Here is a 20,351-nt window from a genome sequence, read left to right on the forward strand (position 1 = left end):
TCAGTCTTGAAGTTGCCTTGCTCCAGTGTTGTCTTGTTCTGTCTTTTGCAGCCATGCTGCTCTCCTGCAGCCATTTTGTTGTTTTCATGTAATTTTGCTGCCTGCTGGCTCTCAGCCAGCAGCACATGAGTTCAGTCTCCCTATGACATGAACTCACACAGTTTCTTTGTGTAACTACCAAGTAAAGTCTGCGTTTCAGGGATCAAATCGTGAACTGAAATGTGAGTAAACTTTTTGTTACTTTACTCAGAAAGGCTCTTAAGTCTTTATTCTTTTAGGAGGGATAAAAGGGGACACCAGAAAATAATCTTAACTAAGAGATTCAAACGAATCTGCAAACTAGCTTCCAGCTATATTGAGGGGAATCTGCTCTGCTACATCACTTACTAGCATGAGTGAAGGAAGGATAATACTTATTAAATATATCCTTTCCTACAGTCCTTAACATCCCCACACCTTGATCACTGGCCAAGCTGGCCTGGGCCGGTGAGAGTCCAGCATCATCTGGCAGTTGTATGATTACAGTTTAGGGTGTTTCTGGCAGCTCCCCAATCTTTGGCCCATTTGGTGAGGGGGGTTAAATTACCTTCTTGTTTCACTAACTGATGCCACCTGAAATAGAAACAATGGAGAAAGAAAGAAGCAAACAAGAAGCAACTACCTTCTTATAAAGGTAAATAGCGCCCAACTGCCCACAGGTCCCTATGTGAACTGCTCAACTTCACAATACACCTCCAGTTAATTCTCTTATACTTGATGCATTTATCAATTTTCTTCATTGTACTCCCACAGCTGTCCACTTCTGCACCATGGACATCTCAAACTAAGCCCAATGCTTTGCATGTGGAAAGTTACGAAGTGGCATGGGAGACAGAGAGGAATGCCGGCCACTGCTATGGAATGGGTAGGAAGCCACACATCCCACACAGTGGGCATCACACAGATAAACAACTTCCCAGGATAGCCTTCATTAAAAGATGGGTCCAAAGCAGGGCAGAGGATGACACCCAGTTTCAGTTTCCTCCATTCGGCAAAGAATTCTGCACAGTAAGTCTGTGAAGAAAATTTTGGTGAAGCTGCAAGTAAGAGAGAGATTCTAGACACCCCTAAACTTTGTTTTTTTAGGATGATTACATTGCCACCTTGTGGCTGATTCTGAAGAGTGCACAGTCTTGAAGCAATATCCCAGTAGAAAAGTAAGAGTCCCTTAGTGCATTTTAGAAGCAGAATTGAAAATAGACCATGCGCAGTGGCGTGTGAAGAAATATTTCGGAGGGGAACCGATAGGTAGAGAGGCACCAGCTTACGAGGGCCTTTGGTGGGGGGCAATGCTGCTCATGTGAGCGGCATTCTCTCCCTTATGGAACGTTGCCCTGGGGAAAACGCAAATAGAAATTGGATAAAAGGAGTTATGCTACCTAAGCAGACTAACCCCAATCCACACACATACCAAAGATGGTCATTGTGTCAAGCAAAAATAGGAAGAAGGTGAGGTTTGGGAGATGGAGGTGCCTGCAGGCAGGTGTTGGATCTTTGGTGCTTCACTGTGGAGCCTTCTCCAAATTGGAACAAAGAGAGAACTGCTTTTATATAGATTAGGATACAACATTATCCATTTCCAGAATCCACTGCCAAAATCCAGCTGTTGTCCTCTTCACATTAATGGAAGAAGCCAGTAGGCCCAGAATAAGTAGTGATGTCCAGATTGCTTGCACCACAATTCAAGGTTGATCTTCACACCTCACACCTTCAAGCCCCACCCTGAATCTTTGTTCTTGGCTTCCAAAAGCAAACACCATCCACACAAATGTGCCTATTCTGATATGTGGTCACTAAGCAGTTGTTAAGGATATTTGGCCTTGACATCAAGGGAGCTACTAGTTTTCAGTCTATCTGAGTTATATACACTTAACTTTAAGATGAAAAGATAGGGTAGAATTAAGAGGTTTGTTTTATATCATTGTAATAAAGAATGGCTGTATCACAAGCACAGATGCCTCTAAAGAGCATTGCCTTACTAGGTAGCCCAATACACAAGTTGCCCCTGGTGCTGCTGCTTTATTAGGGTGACTGTCTTACTAGAATCATGTTTAAAGAATACAAAACACATTTTAATCACAACACAAGGGCCAAACAAGATGTAACTCTAGCTTTTTTCCTTAATTGAAAGTAGACACAGTGGGAAGCCACTTACTAGTGGGCATCAAGTGAAGGAGAAGAACCTTTTCTTTCCCTGCACATTCCTCAAAAATAATCTTTCTTGCTGACATTAATCTCAGGAACAAAAGTTCTCATTTGCTCTGTGGGAGTCTAGCCTGTAGGAATCAAGCCTAGTCAGAGCCTGGGAAGTGAAAGTTGTTTTGGCTATCTTCGCTGCTGTGCAAGGACTTTGAGACAGCTTGCAGTTTGCCTGCCAGAGTAGGCAGTAAACAATCCAGAAAAGACTTTTGGATTTTACAGGCTCGAGAGTGAGAGCTGAGACTTGGATTCAAGAATGGATGCCAAGAAGGGGGGAGGTTTACCTTATCCACCTCCCCTGACTAGCTTTCCCCTTGATATGCTAGTCTGTATCTTGAGAAGTTGTTTGTTCACTATGCATTTGGACAATACTTAAGATATATCATAACCAAATTGTGCATAATCGTTCAAACAGTAACAGATTTTTGCTTATGCTTCATTTGAATTATATGCCATTTTGAATCAAGATGGTGGACTCAACTTATCAAAGCCTAACTGATTTTTGGGTTGCTTATAATTCCTGAATAATGCCGAGTATGAGGTCGCTGTATTCTATACATGAGAGTATATTCTGAATATAGAAACATTTGATCATGTAGAATTTGAAGTAGTACAGTGCAAGCACGACTTCTGCTGTTTGTGAGAACTAGGCCTTAGTCATAAATAGCCTCCTGCTGAGTAGGATGTTGTATTTAACAAATAACCATGCCTTAATCTGCATTTTAATATATTTCAGAAGTGAACTTTGAGATGTTCTAACCCTCACTGGGGTAAGGTTGCATTGTTCCATTAGTATTGATGCTATAATCATTTTGGAGTTCTCCTTTCACGAACAAGAGTCTCCACCTCCTTCATGAACCGAAGACACAGCTCCTCTTGCCAACACACAGCCACACACTGGACAGCCACAGGGAGCCCAACAGCATCGCTGACAGCCTGAAAATGGAGGAGCAAAAAGACAGGACAACACAACAGCATTAGAAAGCTTCAAGGTATAGTTAGGCAGCATGAGGACTGGGGAAATGTAGGTGGATTTTTTCAGGTAAATGTGCGCCGACCTCTTTCATGCGCTTGTCCCAAGGGTCACCATAATGCCCTGTGTAGTGTTTGAGCTCTTCTTCATCAGCTTGGGAAACAGTGGTGACTGGCACAACTCCAGCAGGAAAGTTCAGGAGGTTGTATAAATTGGTGTAGGATGTAGCAGCTGAAAGTACAGAAAAGCTATAAATAACATGATCTGCTGCTGTTTAGAACTACTCTGGAAACCATAGCTAACTGGGATTCCCACCCCCCATTTAAATTAAGCCTAAACCAGGCAAAACAAGGCAACATGGTGCCCTCCTAATGATGTTGGAATACAACTCTCATCAGCCCCAATCAGCATGAGCCAAACTGCTCACAGGTCCATGAGTGAACTGCTCAACTTCACGATATGCTTCCAGTTAATTCTCTTATTTGACGTGTGTATCTATTTATTATTTGCACTTGTAGCCTTCACCAAATGGCCCCACATTCGTACATTTCGACCCCTTGGTCATCCTGAGCTAAGCATGTTTTTGGCATATAGGAAGATACAAAGGGAGTTGAAAAACAGACGAGAATTTATGTTACTGCAAAGGAAAGGCGGGGAGGCCACATGTCACCCACAGTAGACATTACTGGGACACAGATAATACCAAATAGTTTCCCAGGATAGCCGTGATTAAACGCTGGACCCAAAGCAGGGCAGAGGAGGACATCCAGTTTCAGTTTCCTCCATTCGGCGAGGAATTCTTCACGATACATCTGTAAAGAGAATGTTGTTAAAGTTGGAAGCAAGAGAAATTGTGAACACACAGAAACGTTGTTATTGGAATGACTAGATTGTCACTTTTGTTTTATTTATTATTTATAAAATATTAATACCCACACAAAAAACCAAAGTGGTTTACAGCAATTAAAATACCATAAGAACAATCCAAAAAGAGATGCCTTTAACAGAATTATTTTATTATCTGAAGCATCTGCTTAAGTCTGGCAGCAAAGAAACAACTTTAGCAAACTCTTGAAAGTCAATACAGAAGGCACCTCTCTACTGGAGGAGCATGCCGCGAGAGTAGGCAAACAACTCTGAAGGCTCAGTTTCTTGTCAAATGAGTCTCACCAATTTGGGGGGCAAGAGATGATGCTTCTACAGATTACCTCAGTGATCCAGCTGGGATATAAGCATTGTAGCTGATAATGGAACAAGGTCTCTTCTAAAAAAGCAGAGTCTGCCACAGCCTACAAACAATACTCCAGTAGAAAATACACACACTACCCATCAAGTATGAAGGGTCTCTTAATGCATTTTAGAAGTGAAACAGAAAACAGACCCCCCCCCTGCCCTTCATATCTGAGTTTAAAATGTGGTGTTTCTGTTAACAGCCAAATACAAAAGATCTCAGGTGAAGCAACTCATAGAGCTGTTTTGTATAGTATCATTCTTATATGGAAATCCATTCTGTGTCAAAAAAAAAAATAGCATCTGTTGAACATCCATATATGCATAGCTCACTAGACAAGATTAGATGGCAAACTAGTTATTGTATGAAGCCTTAATCATAAACTTAACTCACTGCTGCTGCCACATGGTGGTTCCATAGGTTTTTTGCTGACCTGCAACGTTGGAAATAATGAAGAGATGACTGCCTAGCAGAAAGAGAAATACTCAAGAGTGCTGCTTAAAGTATGTCGGCATGAGTGGGGGGGGAATGGGATGGTTCCACTGTGGCTCTGCAACAGTATACAAAAATGGGATGTCGTCCAACCTGTGCTGGTTAATGTTCATTGGCTATGTGGTAATTCACAATCAATCTCTTCATAAGAGATCAAAAGAGGACTGAGTCAATCACTCCATGGGACTGGAAGGGATGAGGAACCAGACGCTCCTGCTTTGTGCCTCATGACCTCTGAAACACTCTGCAGCCTCCCAAAGATGCCTGCAGTCATATGAAAGGCATAGCAGAACAGCACCGAAGCTATATACATATTGCATTAACCTTAAAGTTGCCTGCCAAACTATAGAGATAAATGGGACCTGAAAGCATCCAGATTTCCTTACAGACAGCATTCCTATGTGACTAGAGCAAAGTTGCCAACATACAGTCCATTTGCTGGGTACTACACTCCCCCTTCCATCTGTACTTCCTGAAAGCCAGCAATAGGGAACCTGCAGCCCACCAGATGTTATTAGATCCCAACTCCCATCAGACCCAACCAGCATGTCCAACGGTCAGGAATAACAAGAGTTGCAGTCCAGCTACATCTGGAGGGGCCAAGCATCCCCATTGCTGCTGGAAGGTGATGAAGGTTTTACAGGAGAAGTGGACAACCTGTGGCCCAAGTGCTGCACATGATCCTTGGAATAACTTTATTTGAACCTCAGCCTAATTACAAATACTGTCTGCAAGTCATCAGTTCCGTCCTCTGAGAAGAGCAGATCTGTCTCTTCCCTGGCAGTCTGCTGGGCAAAGAGGAAGCAGGATAGAAGAGGGTGTTGGAAGAGGAAGAGGAAGGAAATGGCAAGAAAAATACCCGCAGTTGCATGTGCCCCCCAACAGATTACCCCCAAGGCTAATGTCACCAATGATAATCTTTAAACCAGATGTTTCTTACCCAACTCCACATAGTGCATTGAGATCTCTGGCAATCCGAGGGTACTGGAGAGAAACACAAGCTTAGTTTCATTGTGAATCCCCAACAATCACATCATTGGTGTTGAATACAGTGGTACCTCGAGTTACAAACGCTTCAGGTTACAAACTCTGCTAACCTGGAAGAGTTACCTCGAGTTGAGAACTTTGCCCCAGGATGAGAACGGAAATCTTGTGCCGGCGGCGCAGTGGCAGCAAGAGGCCCCATTAGCGAAAGTGCACCTCTAGTTAAGAACAGTTTCAGGTTAAGAACGGACCTCCGGAATGAATTAAGTTCGTATCTTGAGGTATCACTGTACAGAGCAGTCACTTCACCATCTCTTTGACATGTACTCACCTTACTCTATCCAGCCATCCTACCCTATGCTTGTCAGCATCTTAAAGCACGTGCAGTTGCAGTGAAACAAAGGAGCCAAATACTTACTATAGGTTTCAAGAGGAATGCAAAAATTCTCTTCACTAGAATGGGAAGACGGTAACAATTAATCTGGGATTTCAAATTTGGGTCCACAATGTCTCCTTTGCTGGAAGATGAAAGAAGAAGAAAAGGAAGTTTTTCAGTTTTTATATCTGAAGTTACTTTGCTTAACCTGGGAAATAATTTAGGTTCCTGAGAATCCCAAGTGAGAATAAACTTGGAATGATGCCTTCCTGATTTCCTAGCTTACAGATAGTTTCATAGCTCACCTGCTTTGCACACAACAAAACAAAAGTTCAGCCCTGATATCTACATTGAAAAAGTGCTCAGGTAGCAAGCCTGTGAAAAGACCTCTGTTACCTTGGGTAGTCTTTGCCAGTAGCCCTGACTTAGAGGAACCAATAGCCTCATTCAGTGTTATAACTCATGGCTGCCTAACTTCTTATATTGCAAAGTTTGTGAAGGCAAAGTTAGTTTATCCTCTTGGCTCCATTTGGCTATGTGTTTTGCATGATACTCTTCATTATCTAAGACTTTTAACAAAATGAACTTTTCCTATCCCTGAGTTTTCCCTAGCATTAAACATACTCTGATGAAAATCTGTTATTTATTAATGTGCCGATTATCATCACAAAAGCTATCCTGAGCATCACGGTTTTCCAATGAATGGCTATAATAGCAATGTTATCAAGCAACAGCCATGTTCACATACCAGAACGTCTACTTACAACTTGTCCAGCAAATTTGCACATCCATCGGAAAATAGGCCTTTGGTGTAGAGCTCATCAACCACATAATTAAGCCGAGGAGGAACAAAGGGGATGAGCTGCGAGGAAAAGATAACAGCTTTTATTTGACAGCAGGCAAAATTATATGAGCCGCACATAAGGATTATGTAATCCACCCCACTCTTTAATAGATTCAGAGAGCTCTCTGAAAGTGTTGAGGAAAATGAACCAAAGTTCTAGTAAAGGGTTGGGTGGTAGAAGTGCAACAGGAATGGAAATTTTCTATGCTCTCTCCCCATTTCGCAGCTGATTGCCCCAGAAATTATAAGCTCATGGCCTATTATGTTCTTCATGTATACCCCAGACAAATTTTGACCACCACACACAAGTGTTTAAACAAAATGTCATGCAGATACATTCTGAGGACCAGGATTAGCAGCCGTTTCTTATGGAATGTACTCTCTAGCACTTGCATAGGTTTGTTGAGTTGTGTGGATTGGTTCCCAAAATTCCAGGTAGGCTGATATGAAGGCCAATGTATGTGCAATGTGCAATACCGCTCCGGCGGGAAGGTAAATGGCGTTTCCGTGCACTGCTCTGGTTTGGGACAAGGGTGGCACTGTGGGTTAAACCACAGAGCCTAGGACTTGCTGATCGGAAGGTCGGTGGTTCGAATCCCCACAATGGGGTGAGCTCCTGTTGCTCGGTCCCTGCTCCTGCCAACCTAGCAGTTCGAAAGCATGTCAAAAGTGCAAGTAGATAAATATGTACCACTCCGGCGGGAAGGTAAACGGTGTTTCCGTGCACTGCTCTGGTTCTCCAGAAGCGGCTTAGTCATGCTGGCCACATGACCTGGAAGCTGTACGCCGGCTCCCTCGGCCAATAAAGCGAGATGAGCACCGCAACCCCAGAGTCGGCCACGACTGGACCTAATGGTCAGGGGTCCCTTTACCTTTACCTTTATGTGCAATAAATTTCCCACATAGGAGGTTTCCACACTCTCTGTGTATAAAACTGTGTATCCATGTGAGCAACTAAATATGTGTTAGAACCAAGTGTGCACATGTGGTGAAAGATATTCATGTTCATTGAGCATGACAGTATACAAGCATTTTTCCTGCACAGAATTCCTAACTGTAGAGAAATGGCATATTTTTACAGCTCTTCTGTTATATACATACATAAGAAATCCAATATATTTACAATTGCCCGGTTCACATACTGTGCTTGTTTTCATGAATATATAGCAGGGAAAGGCAAGGAGAATGTCTGGATGGACAAGGCATGGTGTGAACTGGGCCTCATTCCCCCACCCAATAACAAAAACTGAAAGCAATATAGATCTGACAGTGTTCATCACATGACTGTAGCAGCTGGGGCAAAGTGTCAGAGATACAAACAAAATCCTAGAATGGAATCTGGGTGAAGAAATTAAGAAACAGACATACTGTATGCCCTCTGAGTTGAAGAAGATTTTTGGTTTCCCGAACAGCCCTCCTCATGCTGGGAGATGGCTGGAAATAGCCATCGTCTTCATAGTATCCAATCTGTAGGGGCTTTGAACTGCTGTATATCTGGAAGAAGATGAAGAAAATAGGAACTTCAATTCAATTCAAAATCCTTTATTAGGCATATCACACCTCACATTAACAAACAAACATCATATACAGACTATATAAAATACGGGCTCAGCGAACACAATTTATCCCAGTCCTATTCTTAACTCCAAAAAATAAATCAATGTACATAAATAATATAATACAACACAGCAGCATCACCTACCATTAAAACCACTAAGTCTCTTTATCATGGCCCATTAAAAAATAGGAACTTCTATTTACAGGTGGCCATTGAAGCATAGAAATAGCTTCCAACCACTTTTATAAACCACATCATGGATCCCTGCAGTGGGACTGTTTCTTCAACACTGATCAAAAGTTTTGGAAGGTGACAGAATATAGAATGCCTTGAAGGTTTTCTAGATTTCCAGGTGAAGATTGCTACAAGTAAGGCTGCTTGTGTCCTTGAGCTCCATGGCCTGTTTAAATTTATTTTTATTTTGAATAGTTTTAAAGCCAGTCAGCTCAGCTGTTGATGTTAATTGCCACATACAAGCAAGGAGCATATCTGTTTTATCTGTTTTACTCTTATGTGGACTTAAAAGCCATATATTTTAATTGGAGGACAAGCGCTGGGAGAACAGCTGTTTTGATTCAGTGTTTAGCATTCAGCTGATAAAGAATGTTTGGAAGCTAATCTCCACCAAAGGAGACACTGAACTTTTAACAGTTTTAATATGGTTACCACACAAGCACAAACTAGCAGTGCTTCAGATAAATCATTTGGAACTCTATTGCCAAATTTTGCCCAGAAATCTATGCTGGACTATTGTGAATCAGCAACTGGAGCAGCTGGAGGGAGGCAAAGGTAACTGCAAGGCTATTGTGGCAGGATGAAATTAATTTGTCTTATATGGATAGCCCTGGTTCTTTACATAGTGAGAGTTCAATAAATGAGGCTGGAGATGACTTATCCCAAGTAAGAAGTTTTGCTACATATTCCTCCAATGAAAGCTTAGCTAACAGATCAATCGGTTCAGAAACATTTCTTCCAAATCTTCCATGTGCCACAAGAATAATATTGCAAAGTATTTGAAGTTGATCAAAATAATAAATGTTACTGAAGAAGCTATGGGACACTGGGTCTGTGGAGCAGTTAACGGGCTGAGTTTGAACTGATATGATGAAATTGATGCACCAGGATTCAATTAAATGGCCAAAATATTGGCAGACGCAGAACTGCATCAGATCATACATTCTCAGGGTTACGATCGTTGTATAAATTATTTGAAAGGGTCTCATGGAGAGCATCATTCATTGTTGACCAATTGTTGTGCTGTCCATGGTGCTGAATGTTTCAGCTTCTCCCTCCTCACTGACACCACTTACCTCCTCTCTGAATGGCATAGGTGGTATTGAAGGATCAAGAGAGAATAACTCATCACACAGGAGTGCCTTCATGCACAGAACCAGGCTGTCCACATCCCTCGCCATTGGGCCAATTGTTGCTGTAACTGCAAAGAAAATGGAGACATGGGAGGTGGAGGGGAGAAACCATGCGGACTTTTATGCCCTAGTCTACATTCCAGTAGCCAAGAAAGGGGGAGGAACCACACAGGTCAATGGTAGAACACATGCATTACACACAGAAGGTCCAAGGTTCAAACACAGACATCTCCAGTTAAAATAGACACATAGTAGGGAATTTAGACAATACTGGGCTAAATGGACAAGTAGCGTAACCCAGAAAAACTGTTCTTAAAATTCCCAAGTTCACTTTCACTAAGTCAAGTACAGAACTCCACTGACACACAATGGATTTCAGTCTGAATAGGATGCAGCTGTGATCCCTGCTCTTATTACCAAAAGTTCAAACTTTACGCAATTATTTAAGTTCAGAGCTACTATACTAATGATTTGGTTGGTAGGGATAATCAACATGGTGACCAGATGAAGCTGGATTCTAGCTCCCATCAGCCCCATTCAACATGGTCAACGTGCAGATGGTCAATGTGAGATAATGGAAGTTGAAGTCCAGAAATATCTAGAGGGACCCCAATGGCTACCCCTGGTTTACAGCAAGAGGACTGCATTATTTAAATACACTCTAATGTCACTGAAAGGATATGTAAGTTCCTAGCATAGTTGCAGGTTCTTTTACTAATCTGAATGGGTAAAAATTACTTACCCGACTTCATGCCAGCAATAGGGCTAGCAAGACCAAGTGTGCTGGAATGATGCAAATGAGAGAAAAAGAGTTGTAACTATCAACACAGTAGAAGATGATCCATGTTTCAGTTGCAAATCAGATGCAGGCATTCAGAAATGATACTAGAGTTCAGCTACACTGGAGTTAACAATTCATTCAGTTACAATTTGCTGGCATGGTAAATATTACCATGAGAGAATCGCGTTTGAATTTAGATGTAGCATGATATTAACAAGAGAGCAATCACATGTTTCAAACAGCCAGGGGCAACTTCTATAATGTGAATGAATGTATAGCAAAGAAATTATGTAATAAACTAAAATTTAAAGTACTGACTTAAAAAGAATATATAATATTGTTGAGTATAATGTATCAATTATAATTAGAATAATAGAAACATATAAATTTATATCCCACTCTCCCTCCTAAAGTGGCCCAGGGCATTTAAATGTAGCAGTAACAGTTATGACAATAAACTTAGTTTTGCTCCAATTTTCTCTGAATGCATAAAATTGGAATATTTATCAGAGTCAAGGAAGGGTGTTAAATCCTTTCCAGCCCCAGGGGCCAAATTCCCTTGTGAGCAACATTCCTGGGGCCACAGGCCCATGGTTGGCAGGGTTAGAAGGAAAAAGTGGCTGGACTGATGGATGTGACTCTTCTTTTGGTATTATAGGCTACAGTCCAGCCACACAAAAGGCAGAAGTTTCTATACCCCCCCCCACATGCATCTCTTCATCTCAACAAACACAAGGCATTATGCTGCATGTACAGGGAGGGGGAAGGAGACTTTGTTTCTGTAAAACAGCCACTGCATTTTGTGGAATAAAAATGCATTTAAAAAAAAATGCATTCCAGCCCGCCAAAAGCAATTAAGGAGGGCACAGTGCAGGGCTGGTAATGGGAGTAGGCCCACATGTCATCCCCAGACTCAAAGTTCCCCACTCCTGAACTACAGGAATACCTACATTCAACATGCGAATTCAAAAAGCACTGCTTGTTTCTGCTCAAATGAAGCATCTCCCACTAATGCTCAATAAACACATTCCATTAGCATTCACCTGTTTGACTATCTGCCAGCCCAGGACCAGTTAATTGAGTGAACTTTCCAGGACCCACCTCAGTCGATTACCAGTTGGTTTGAGTCCACAAAGCCCACAGAAACTTGATGGGAGCCGAATGCTTCCAGCGACGTCTGTCCCAAAGCCCAATAGGGACCCTCCTCCTGCAATGAGTGCCCCTTCCCCTCCAGAGGAACCACCAGGACTTTTCTTGTGGTTCAGGGGGTTGAGTGTCTGACCGAAGATTAAGTTGCTGCAGTCATAGCTGAGTGAAATAGAAAGCAGGTTGACCATTAATGTTTTATAGGAGCTTTATGCCTTAGACTCAAATAAAGCATGAAACAATGGGTTGCATCCAACATAGGGCTAAACAAAACATTCCATCAGCACAAGGAGTTCTGCTTGTGCAATGAAACGTTCCCCCTGAACCCCTCCCCTAAATCTGTTCTGGGTTCTGGAGCAGATTTGTGGACTGAGCAATGTATATGCCGGGTTGGGGGGATTCCATTATGCTAACACTATTCCTTCCAATAGCACAACTATTAAGTTGAATATTGCCCAGTAGGTAAATAATAGAATGGAAATAGCATCAGGCAATTGAGAAATACAGGGAATGCGCTTGAATGACATCATAAAGACTAATGCAAGGTAACAAAATAAGAACCATCTTGCAGAATCACTCATGGTCATGCAGATGCTGCAGAGAAACGCACAAGAAGGATGTAGTGGAAATAGCTTATCCCCTCTTCTGAGATGTATTTTCTCTGAACGTAGATGTTTCATTTAGCATTGTGGGTAATAATAACCAGTGCTAATGTAGACATCCTGAAGAAAAAGTTGGTAGAATCCTAAGGTTGAAGAGTTGACTGTGGGTGGGGAATGCCACTATTAAGAACATAAGAATAGCTTGCTGGATCAGACTAATGACCCATCTACTCCAGCATATTGTCACAGGGGCCAATCAGAAACCCACACAACTGAAAAAAAGTCCATTAAAAAGTTACCTGAAAATAAATAACTATTCGACCAGGGGGGAAGTTCTAACTTGCATACTCCCTGCTATGCAACATTTGATGTGTGGGAAGCATTCAAAAATACCACTAACCACCTGCATTCTGGTAAAATCCAGTTAACCACCTCATTTGCATCCTTTTAGGGAAGGAGTAGAGAACTTATGGCTCTTCCTATCATTTTGGACTCCAGTTCCCAGCACCCAAGCTAGTACGGTCAATAGTCAGGGATGATGGGAGTTGTAGCCCAGCAAAACCCACAGGTTCTTCATCCCAGCTCTATGCCCACTGGAGATGCACACGTGAGTGCAATGAGGTACATAGCAAAAGCCCTGCCCCCTTCACCAGGAAGAGAATGCCCTTTATGGGGTGAGAGAGAAATGCAAAACTTCATTGGAAGTATCTGAATAAAGAACAGATTTCATTAATAATATAAAAGATCCTAGTTTCTATCTCTGGCATCTTCAAGTAGGGGTGTGAAACACTCCTGTCTGAATCCTTGAACACCCACCACTTCCAGTCAGGGTAGTCAAACTGAGCTAGATGGTTCAGTGATCTAACTTGGCAAAAGCTTATCTACTCGTTAAGCGAGTGGACGCTCTTAGGCCAGGGTTCGTCTGCCATGACATATTATAGAAGTAAATTCCCTATCTTAATTGTGGAGAGGTACTTCCTATTTATGACTCAGATCTCTTCAGAATAATTCCTCCCAAATCACTCTCCCCCACATTGATCATAATCTATCAAACTCTGCAGTGCTATTTTTCTAGAAAATATGCCATAAACAGCTTCCTCATTCTCTTAGAATGGCAATGGCGCCCACCTGAAAGGTGCCAGAACTGAGTTCTGGTGAGTGCCGTCTGAAAAAAAGCCCCAAATCTCTGTAATGTCCCCCATAGTGTTTTTTGCTACATTAGAAAGCCAAGCTGCTCACAATTTTTATTTCTTCTTTCTTAAGGTAAAGGTAAAGGTACCCCTGCCCGTATGGGCCAGTCGTGTCCGACTCTAGGGTTGTGCGCTCATCCCACTTAAGAGGCCAGGAGCCAGCGCTGTCCAAAGACACTTCCGGGTCACGTGGCCAGCGTGATGAAGCTGCTCTGGCGAGCCAGCACCAGCGCAGCACACGGAAACGCCGTTTACCTTCCCGCTAGAAAGCGGTACCTATTTATCTACTTGCACTTAGGGGTGCTTTTGAACTGCTAGGTGGGCAGGAGCTGAGACCGAAAGACGGGAGCTCACCCCGCTGCGGGGATTTGAACTGCCGACCATGCGATCGGCAAGTCCTAGGCACTGAGGTTTTACCCACAGCGCCACCCGCGTCCCACTCTTCTTTCTTAGTCCTATGGTATATTTGTAAAAAGAGAAAGCAACAGGGAATTACAAAAGAAGAGAGTGTGCTAAAGTATACTTAATCATGCTTTGGGGAGTGTTGGTCTTCACAAATGGTATTGCCCCCTGTTTCTTCAAAACTTTTACTATCACGCTGTCGTCCTTTTCCACTTTGCCGAGAAAGTGCACCAACCCACACGTGGAGATGTGGCCCTTTGGGAGAAAACCAAACACAGCTGATTTAACATGATGGGGCAAATAAGTCTAGAGCTATGTAGCTTGGCCTAAGAACGAAACTATTAAGCCTTGTTGGTAAAATAGACGCCATAAAACAAAGAAAGTTTTCCCAGATCCCATGGGGATTGGCCCTGATAGAAAACCTTGATTGACTTATTGATGATAGATGATGATAGATAGATAGATAGATAGATAGATAGATAGATGATAGATAGATAGATAGATATAGATAGATAGATAGATAGATAGATGATAGATAGATAGATAGATAGATGATAGATAGATGATAGATAGATAGATAGATGATAGATAGATAGATAGATAGATAGATAGATATAGATAGATGGATGGATTGAATTTCTACACCATCCTTCATGTGAGGATCATATGACAACATAGTAACAAACATACACAACATAGTAACAAACAAACAAAATACTCTACCCACAGTTTAAAGGGCCATATAATATTTAATTAGCCAATGGCCATATATTATTTAATTAGCCAAGGCCCACCCTGACGGCCTGCCATGGACTAGGAGCAAGTTTTTAATAATAATCATAATCATAATAATATACAGAATTAGAATGGATTCTTGAATATATTATACCCTAGCACCCAATTACAATTCTCAAACATTCATTCATTCGATTTATTATATATCCCACCTTTCCTCCAAAGGACTCACAATGGAACAAAATGGCTCTCCTCCCCATATTTATCCATCCAACAATACCTGTGGGGTAGTTTAGGCTAGGAGACAGGGGCTGGCCCAAAGTGAGCCTCACAGGTGAGCAAGGATTTTTTTTATATATATAAGATATTTATTACGATTTTACAAAAAGCAAAAGTTAACAAGATAAGAAAAAAAGACAAGAAAGAAAAGAATCAATACAAAAAATACAAAAATACATAGAAAAAAAAGAAAATGCAAAATGCAAAAAAATAGAAAAAGTTAAAAACAAATCCATTTTTTCCATATCTTTAAACTCATTTACTTGTTTCCTTATCCTCCTCACACCTCCCTTTTTTGTATTCCCGTTCACATAGTCAGTTCAGCAAATCCTTACCCTCTTTCATTTATCTTAACTCTATATCTTAACATATTGTAACGCAAGGATTTGAATTCGAGTTGCCTTAGCCATACTCTGACATGCTAATTACTACACCATACTGGAGTCATTTTAAAAAGACCTATTTCAACCTTAACATTTGTGCATTCATAGTGAGCGGAACCAGGCAATCCGTGTAACATGCACTCATATCTGTAGATGTGCACATGCACACACAATTATATATGCCAAATTTGGAAATGTATATATATTTCATTGGAATGTGATCATGCTGTACTCCATTTCAGTTATCTCCCTTCTCTAGAGTTCCACAATGGCCAAAATTAAATGGGCCATGCCCTGTATGTTAGCTGAAGCTGCTGTGAGAGGGGAGAAGTAATGATTACACTGAACCAATCAACATCACAACTGATGCACAGACAGATCATCATAAGGAAAGTGGTGACCACATTTAAGGGTAAAAGGGGGATTAACCTTGCATCCAATGTGGTCCTTAATGCTGACAGGAATCCCATAGAGCAGGCCTTTCTCCTTTTGCTTCTTCACTTCCTGGAGCTGTTCCTCACAGCCGTGAATAAAATCAGTCACACAGTTCACCTCCTGGGTCACTTCAAGAGCCTTGCCAAGGAAGAGGAGGAAGAGGAGGAGGGGAAATAGGGAGAAAGAGAGCATTCACATTAAAAAAAGTATTTCTGCAGTGAGTTCAAAATGTCATCATTGTCAAAAACCTTGGAAGGTAGAAGACTGTTAATTTGTTACTTGCAACTCCTAAGTTTAACATACTTAAAAGCCATGTCAGTCATTTTGGCTCAGTAAAAGCATAATTGAGATTTAGATGACCCAGAACTTGGTACAAATTCATTAAGAGTTGAGCCAGTGCAGGCTGGGGGACTTCTGTAGCTTGAGGGCCACATTCCCTCATGGTTAACCTTCCAGGAGCCACATAGGTTAGGTCAGAGTCAAAAATGGGTGGAGCAAAGTATGCGACCTTTGTCCACAGCATCCCGTTTTGGGTATACAAGAAGACACACATCTCTCTCCATTCAGGCAAGAAAAAGGCATGATCACATTTCAATAACTCATTCCAGCCAGATAAAATCATTTGAGCATGGAACAGGGTCATTGCAATGTGAATGGCCTGGGGAGAGTTCTAAGGGGCGTGACAGTGGTCTGGGATAGCAGCAATTGGTCCAGGAATCAGAGCTTACTCACTCCTGCCTAATAGCACAGTCATAGCCATGCTCTGCAGCATCAGGTGACAGGCATTGTTCTCCTATGAGCTCCAATACATTTCAAACCTTCAGCACTATCTGTTACAGTGGTACCTCGGGTTAAGTACTTAATTCGTTCCGGAGGTCCGTTCTTAACCTGAAAGTGTTCTTAACCTGAAGCACCACTTTAGCTAATGGGGCCTCCCACTGCTGCCACGCTGCCAGAGCACAATTTCTGTTCTCATCCTGAAGTAAAGTTCTTAACCCGAGGAAATATTTCTGGGTTAGCAGAGTCTGTAACCTGAAGCGTATGTAACCTGAAGCGTATGTAACCCGAGGTACCACTGTACTTGATTTCCTCCCCCCATGCCCTTTGTAAAATGAGGACATTGGAAAAGGTTTAAAGGGTGAGGGGGGGGAATAGATATCCCTATAAAAGACACACTACATTGACAGAGCCCCTGGGACCAAATGAGCAACAGCTACCAATTAGTACATAAAAATGGTGCATTATCTGGAAAGTCACTTGGTTGAACAGAAGTATGTCAGAAGACTTCCTGCTGAAGCAGTTGCACTCACCTTCTTTACATAGGTATACAGGACACTTTCTGGAGAAAGCGTCTCCTCTCTAAGTTTCTTTGCCAGTTCCACAAGGGACAGGGAGAGAATAAATTCTGATTGGACTCCAGGGTTCTGCAAGAGGAGGCAGCAGTGTCAGAAGGAAATGTTTATCCTCACACATTGGGAATAGCCCCGAATTATAAAAGTCGCTTTGGTCACAAGCTCAAAATTGTGAAACCAGAATGCAGTCCCATCAGTTGTTGTTGTTTTTAAATGGTTAATTTTTTCCATGATAGGTCCAGGAAACAATAACCAAAACAAAATAGCAACAAAACTAAAGTAGAATTTAGAGACATTGTACACGCATCAGTCATAAGTTCCTCAAACAGTAAACCAAGGAGGTTGAGTGCCTATCCATTTAGAAGCAATCCCTAAAATAAGGTAAAGATTTCTATTTCCTCAGGGAATTTCTTAGTCAAGCAGAGGTACATAGATATATTAAGGAAGAGAGAAATACATTTCTAAAAAGGCACCCAAAACAGCTCAAGGTCTTCTGCCATTTCACACCTTTTTGTCTGTTGGGGTCTGTATTACCTTTGCCAGAACTTACTAAGGCTGTGGACATATTAGCTGTGGACATGGTCACAGCAAGAGAGGGTGGGCCACTCTGTGTGTGTGTGTGCTTGTGTGTACACACACACAACCAACCAACCATTCATATCTATTTATTCACATGAACAAAGCCTGTCTCTGATTTCTCGGTTGCAGAGTTCTGAATAAAGGGACTCCAAAGAATGCACTACAACAGTTGGTAGCAAAGTCCCACTTTATATTAAAAGTACAGAATTTGCAAGGTCTTCATACAATCCTATTACAATGTTGATTTCCCAGTGAGTGCTATGATGATGCAGGTGATGATGCAATCAAAATGGGACCTGTGTTGCAGATAGGGACATTGATGCTGCCCAACTCCCCATTTCAATTGTTTCTCCTATCTTGATCTTGCTCAAATTAGTGTGTACACTTGAAGGTCAGGAGCTTGAAGCAATGTTGGAATATGTGCCAAATCTGTTAAACACGAATCTACTGTCCTCTTGAGAGTCACAGTCAAACCCTGGATCACCAGCTTGTTATTCCTGTTTATTTATGGGATTATGAACTCTTGAGTAAGTACAGCAGAACTATCACCATCAGCAGTGGCTGGGGAAGCAGCCTCCCAACTTTTAATGCATGTTCCTCCACCCACAAAAGCAGGACTGAAGCCTGCCTGTGACCAGCAGTTTCAGAAAAGAGGAGATTTGCTGTTAAGAGACAGGCTTTGGATACTGCTGCAAACATCATCATGCCCAGTCCGTGCTAATCCTAACAATTTGGGCACCAAGATCCTGGGTTCAAAAGCCAAAACCAGCCCGCATGGCCTGACAGACCCACTCTCAAGCTAGTATTGGAAGAATGTGGGAGATACTCTGGTGACTTTTAAAAGTAGGGTTTCATGTTGAATGGTTATGGGACTGGATTATGCAGTAAAAATCCATTTGTCCCAATACTCTTTAAAAAAAAAACCTATTGAAGAGACCAGTAATTTGTAACTGCTGCCTCCTGCCTTGTTTTTGCTGAATTAGCAGCACCAAAGTGACCTATCTGGGGTCAAGCCTAGGCAGTGTCACAGAGGCCCTGGGCTGCCCAGACGACAAGACCCCCCTCTCAGCCTCACTGATGTGGTCCAAAGGAAAGGAAAGCAATACACGGGGTACCAGCTTAGCTGCAGGAATTGCCAGAATGAGGCGCACAAGACGCTGTCCGTCTTAGAAACTCAGCATTAGCTCAGTGCAGCAGTACCTGCTTTGCACCCAGAAGGTCCCAGCTTTTATTTGAACCGCACAAAGTGGACACGATCACTAGCAAACCTGACTGGAGTGCTCTCGGGTAGACATGATCACAGCCATTAAAAGTGTTGTTTGAGAAAGATCTCATTTTCAGAAGACTCCATCTCTTTCCCCTGCACCCCACCCCAATTAAAAGTTACCTTCTGTTTAAATTTCCAAATCATTTTTTCCATTTGTTCCAAGCTGTCGTCTCGCCATTGCCTGGCCTCTTCCATCTTCTGCAGAATCCTTTTGCGGGCCACCCATTTCCAAACCACAACTGCTGCTGCCGAGCCACAGGCAACAGCAAGAGCAGCCTGAGGATATATTCCATCCCTGGGCAGGATCTCTATCAACTTCTCCTGGATCATGGCAAAGCCCTTCTCTTTGTCTTCCCAGTTTGCCTCTCTCTGACACTGGAGGAGGCTGGTGCTATTTAAGTATCAGTTCCTGAGCTATTTCACATTCCAAGAGACCATCAACATAGGGGCTCCCAAGATAAGACTCCACCCATGGCATCCCAGAAAATTGACCTTTGATCTGTTAAAACAGTAACTCAAGGTTGTTTTCCTGCTGGAGTCGACAAAAGAGTCCTTCCAATTCTGAGCAGTCTCCTTCACATCAGATGTAACAAGCCACTACACCATTGCTCACTTCTTTTTTAGGAGCAAAATAGTTATTATGATGACAACTTATTCCTTGTAAATAGAGCCTGAACATTACAAGGATCAGGTACATAATTTTCCTCCTCTCAGTGGAAACCAAGCCATCTTGCATATGCATGAAAGCACACACAAATAATTGGCCTGACCTTTAGAAGCCTGAAGAAAATGGCTAGGAGATGGATAGACTTTGGTCTGTATTAGCAAAGAGTAACAGTTACTCATTTCCAAACTTAAACTCATTTGCAGTTTATAAAATACTAACCTATGCTGCTGAGTAACTTACTATTGCATTTTCAATGAGCTCTTCTCCAATACCCACCACACAGCACTGAGGGTGAACCAAGTTCTCACACACTTTGCTCACAGTTAGCAAGCTATAAGCTCCCTACCTACCCACTGGGTTGTGTGTGGCTATCTCCACAGTACAGTGGTACCTTGGGTTACATACACTTCAGGTTACATACACTTCAGGTTACAGACTCCGATAACCCCAAAATAGTGCTTCAGGTTAAG

The 20,351-nt window shown here is 42.2% G+C and overlaps 1 protein-coding gene across 1 annotated transcript; it reads right to left on the minus strand.

Moving 5' to 3' along the window:
• Window positions 1-2,786: 2,786 nt before the first annotated feature.
• LOC128415822 (vitamin D3 hydroxylase-associated protein-like) lies at window positions 2,787-19,716 on the minus strand. The gene is made up of 15 exons (XM_053392535.1): window positions 19,335-19,716; window positions 17,327-17,440; window positions 16,011-16,154; window positions 14,306-14,439; window positions 11,946-12,152; window positions 10,806-10,846; window positions 10,007-10,131; window positions 8,507-8,632; window positions 7,059-7,156; window positions 6,337-6,436; window positions 5,875-5,918; window positions 4,836-4,875; window positions 3,915-4,023; window positions 3,297-3,442; window positions 2,787-3,174 (listed from the first exon to the last, which is right to left on the minus strand). Exons 1-15 carry the CDS (start codon window positions 19,542-19,544, stop codon window positions 3,046-3,048), a joined length of 1,767 nt encoding a protein of 588 aa, XP_053248510.1. The 5' UTR covers window positions 19,545-19,716; the 3' UTR covers window positions 2,787-3,045.
• Window positions 19,717-20,351: the final 635 nt, after the last annotated feature.

This window comes from Podarcis raffonei, chromosome 6 (genome assembly GCF_027172205.1).
Source record: "Podarcis raffonei isolate rPodRaf1 chromosome 6, rPodRaf1.pri, whole genome shotgun sequence".
Taxonomy (NCBI): Eukaryota; Metazoa; Chordata; class Lepidosauria; order Squamata; family Lacertidae; genus Podarcis; species Podarcis raffonei.

Bases quoted from the DNA above. Each gene is read 5' to 3' on its own strand.
- LOC128415822 (XM_053392535.1), bottom strand. From the start codon at position 19,544: ATGATCCAGGAGAAGTTGATAGAGATCCTGCCCAGGGATGGAATATAT. The intron at 17,441-19,334 runs GTAACTTTTAAT...CTCCTCTTGCAG, and splicing joins TTTGGAAATTTAAACAGAAG to AACCCTGGAGTCCAATCAGA. The intron at 10,847-11,945 runs GTGGGTCCTGGA...GCATCATTCCAG, and splicing joins CCAACTGGTAATCGACTGAG to CACACTTGGTCTTGCTAGCC.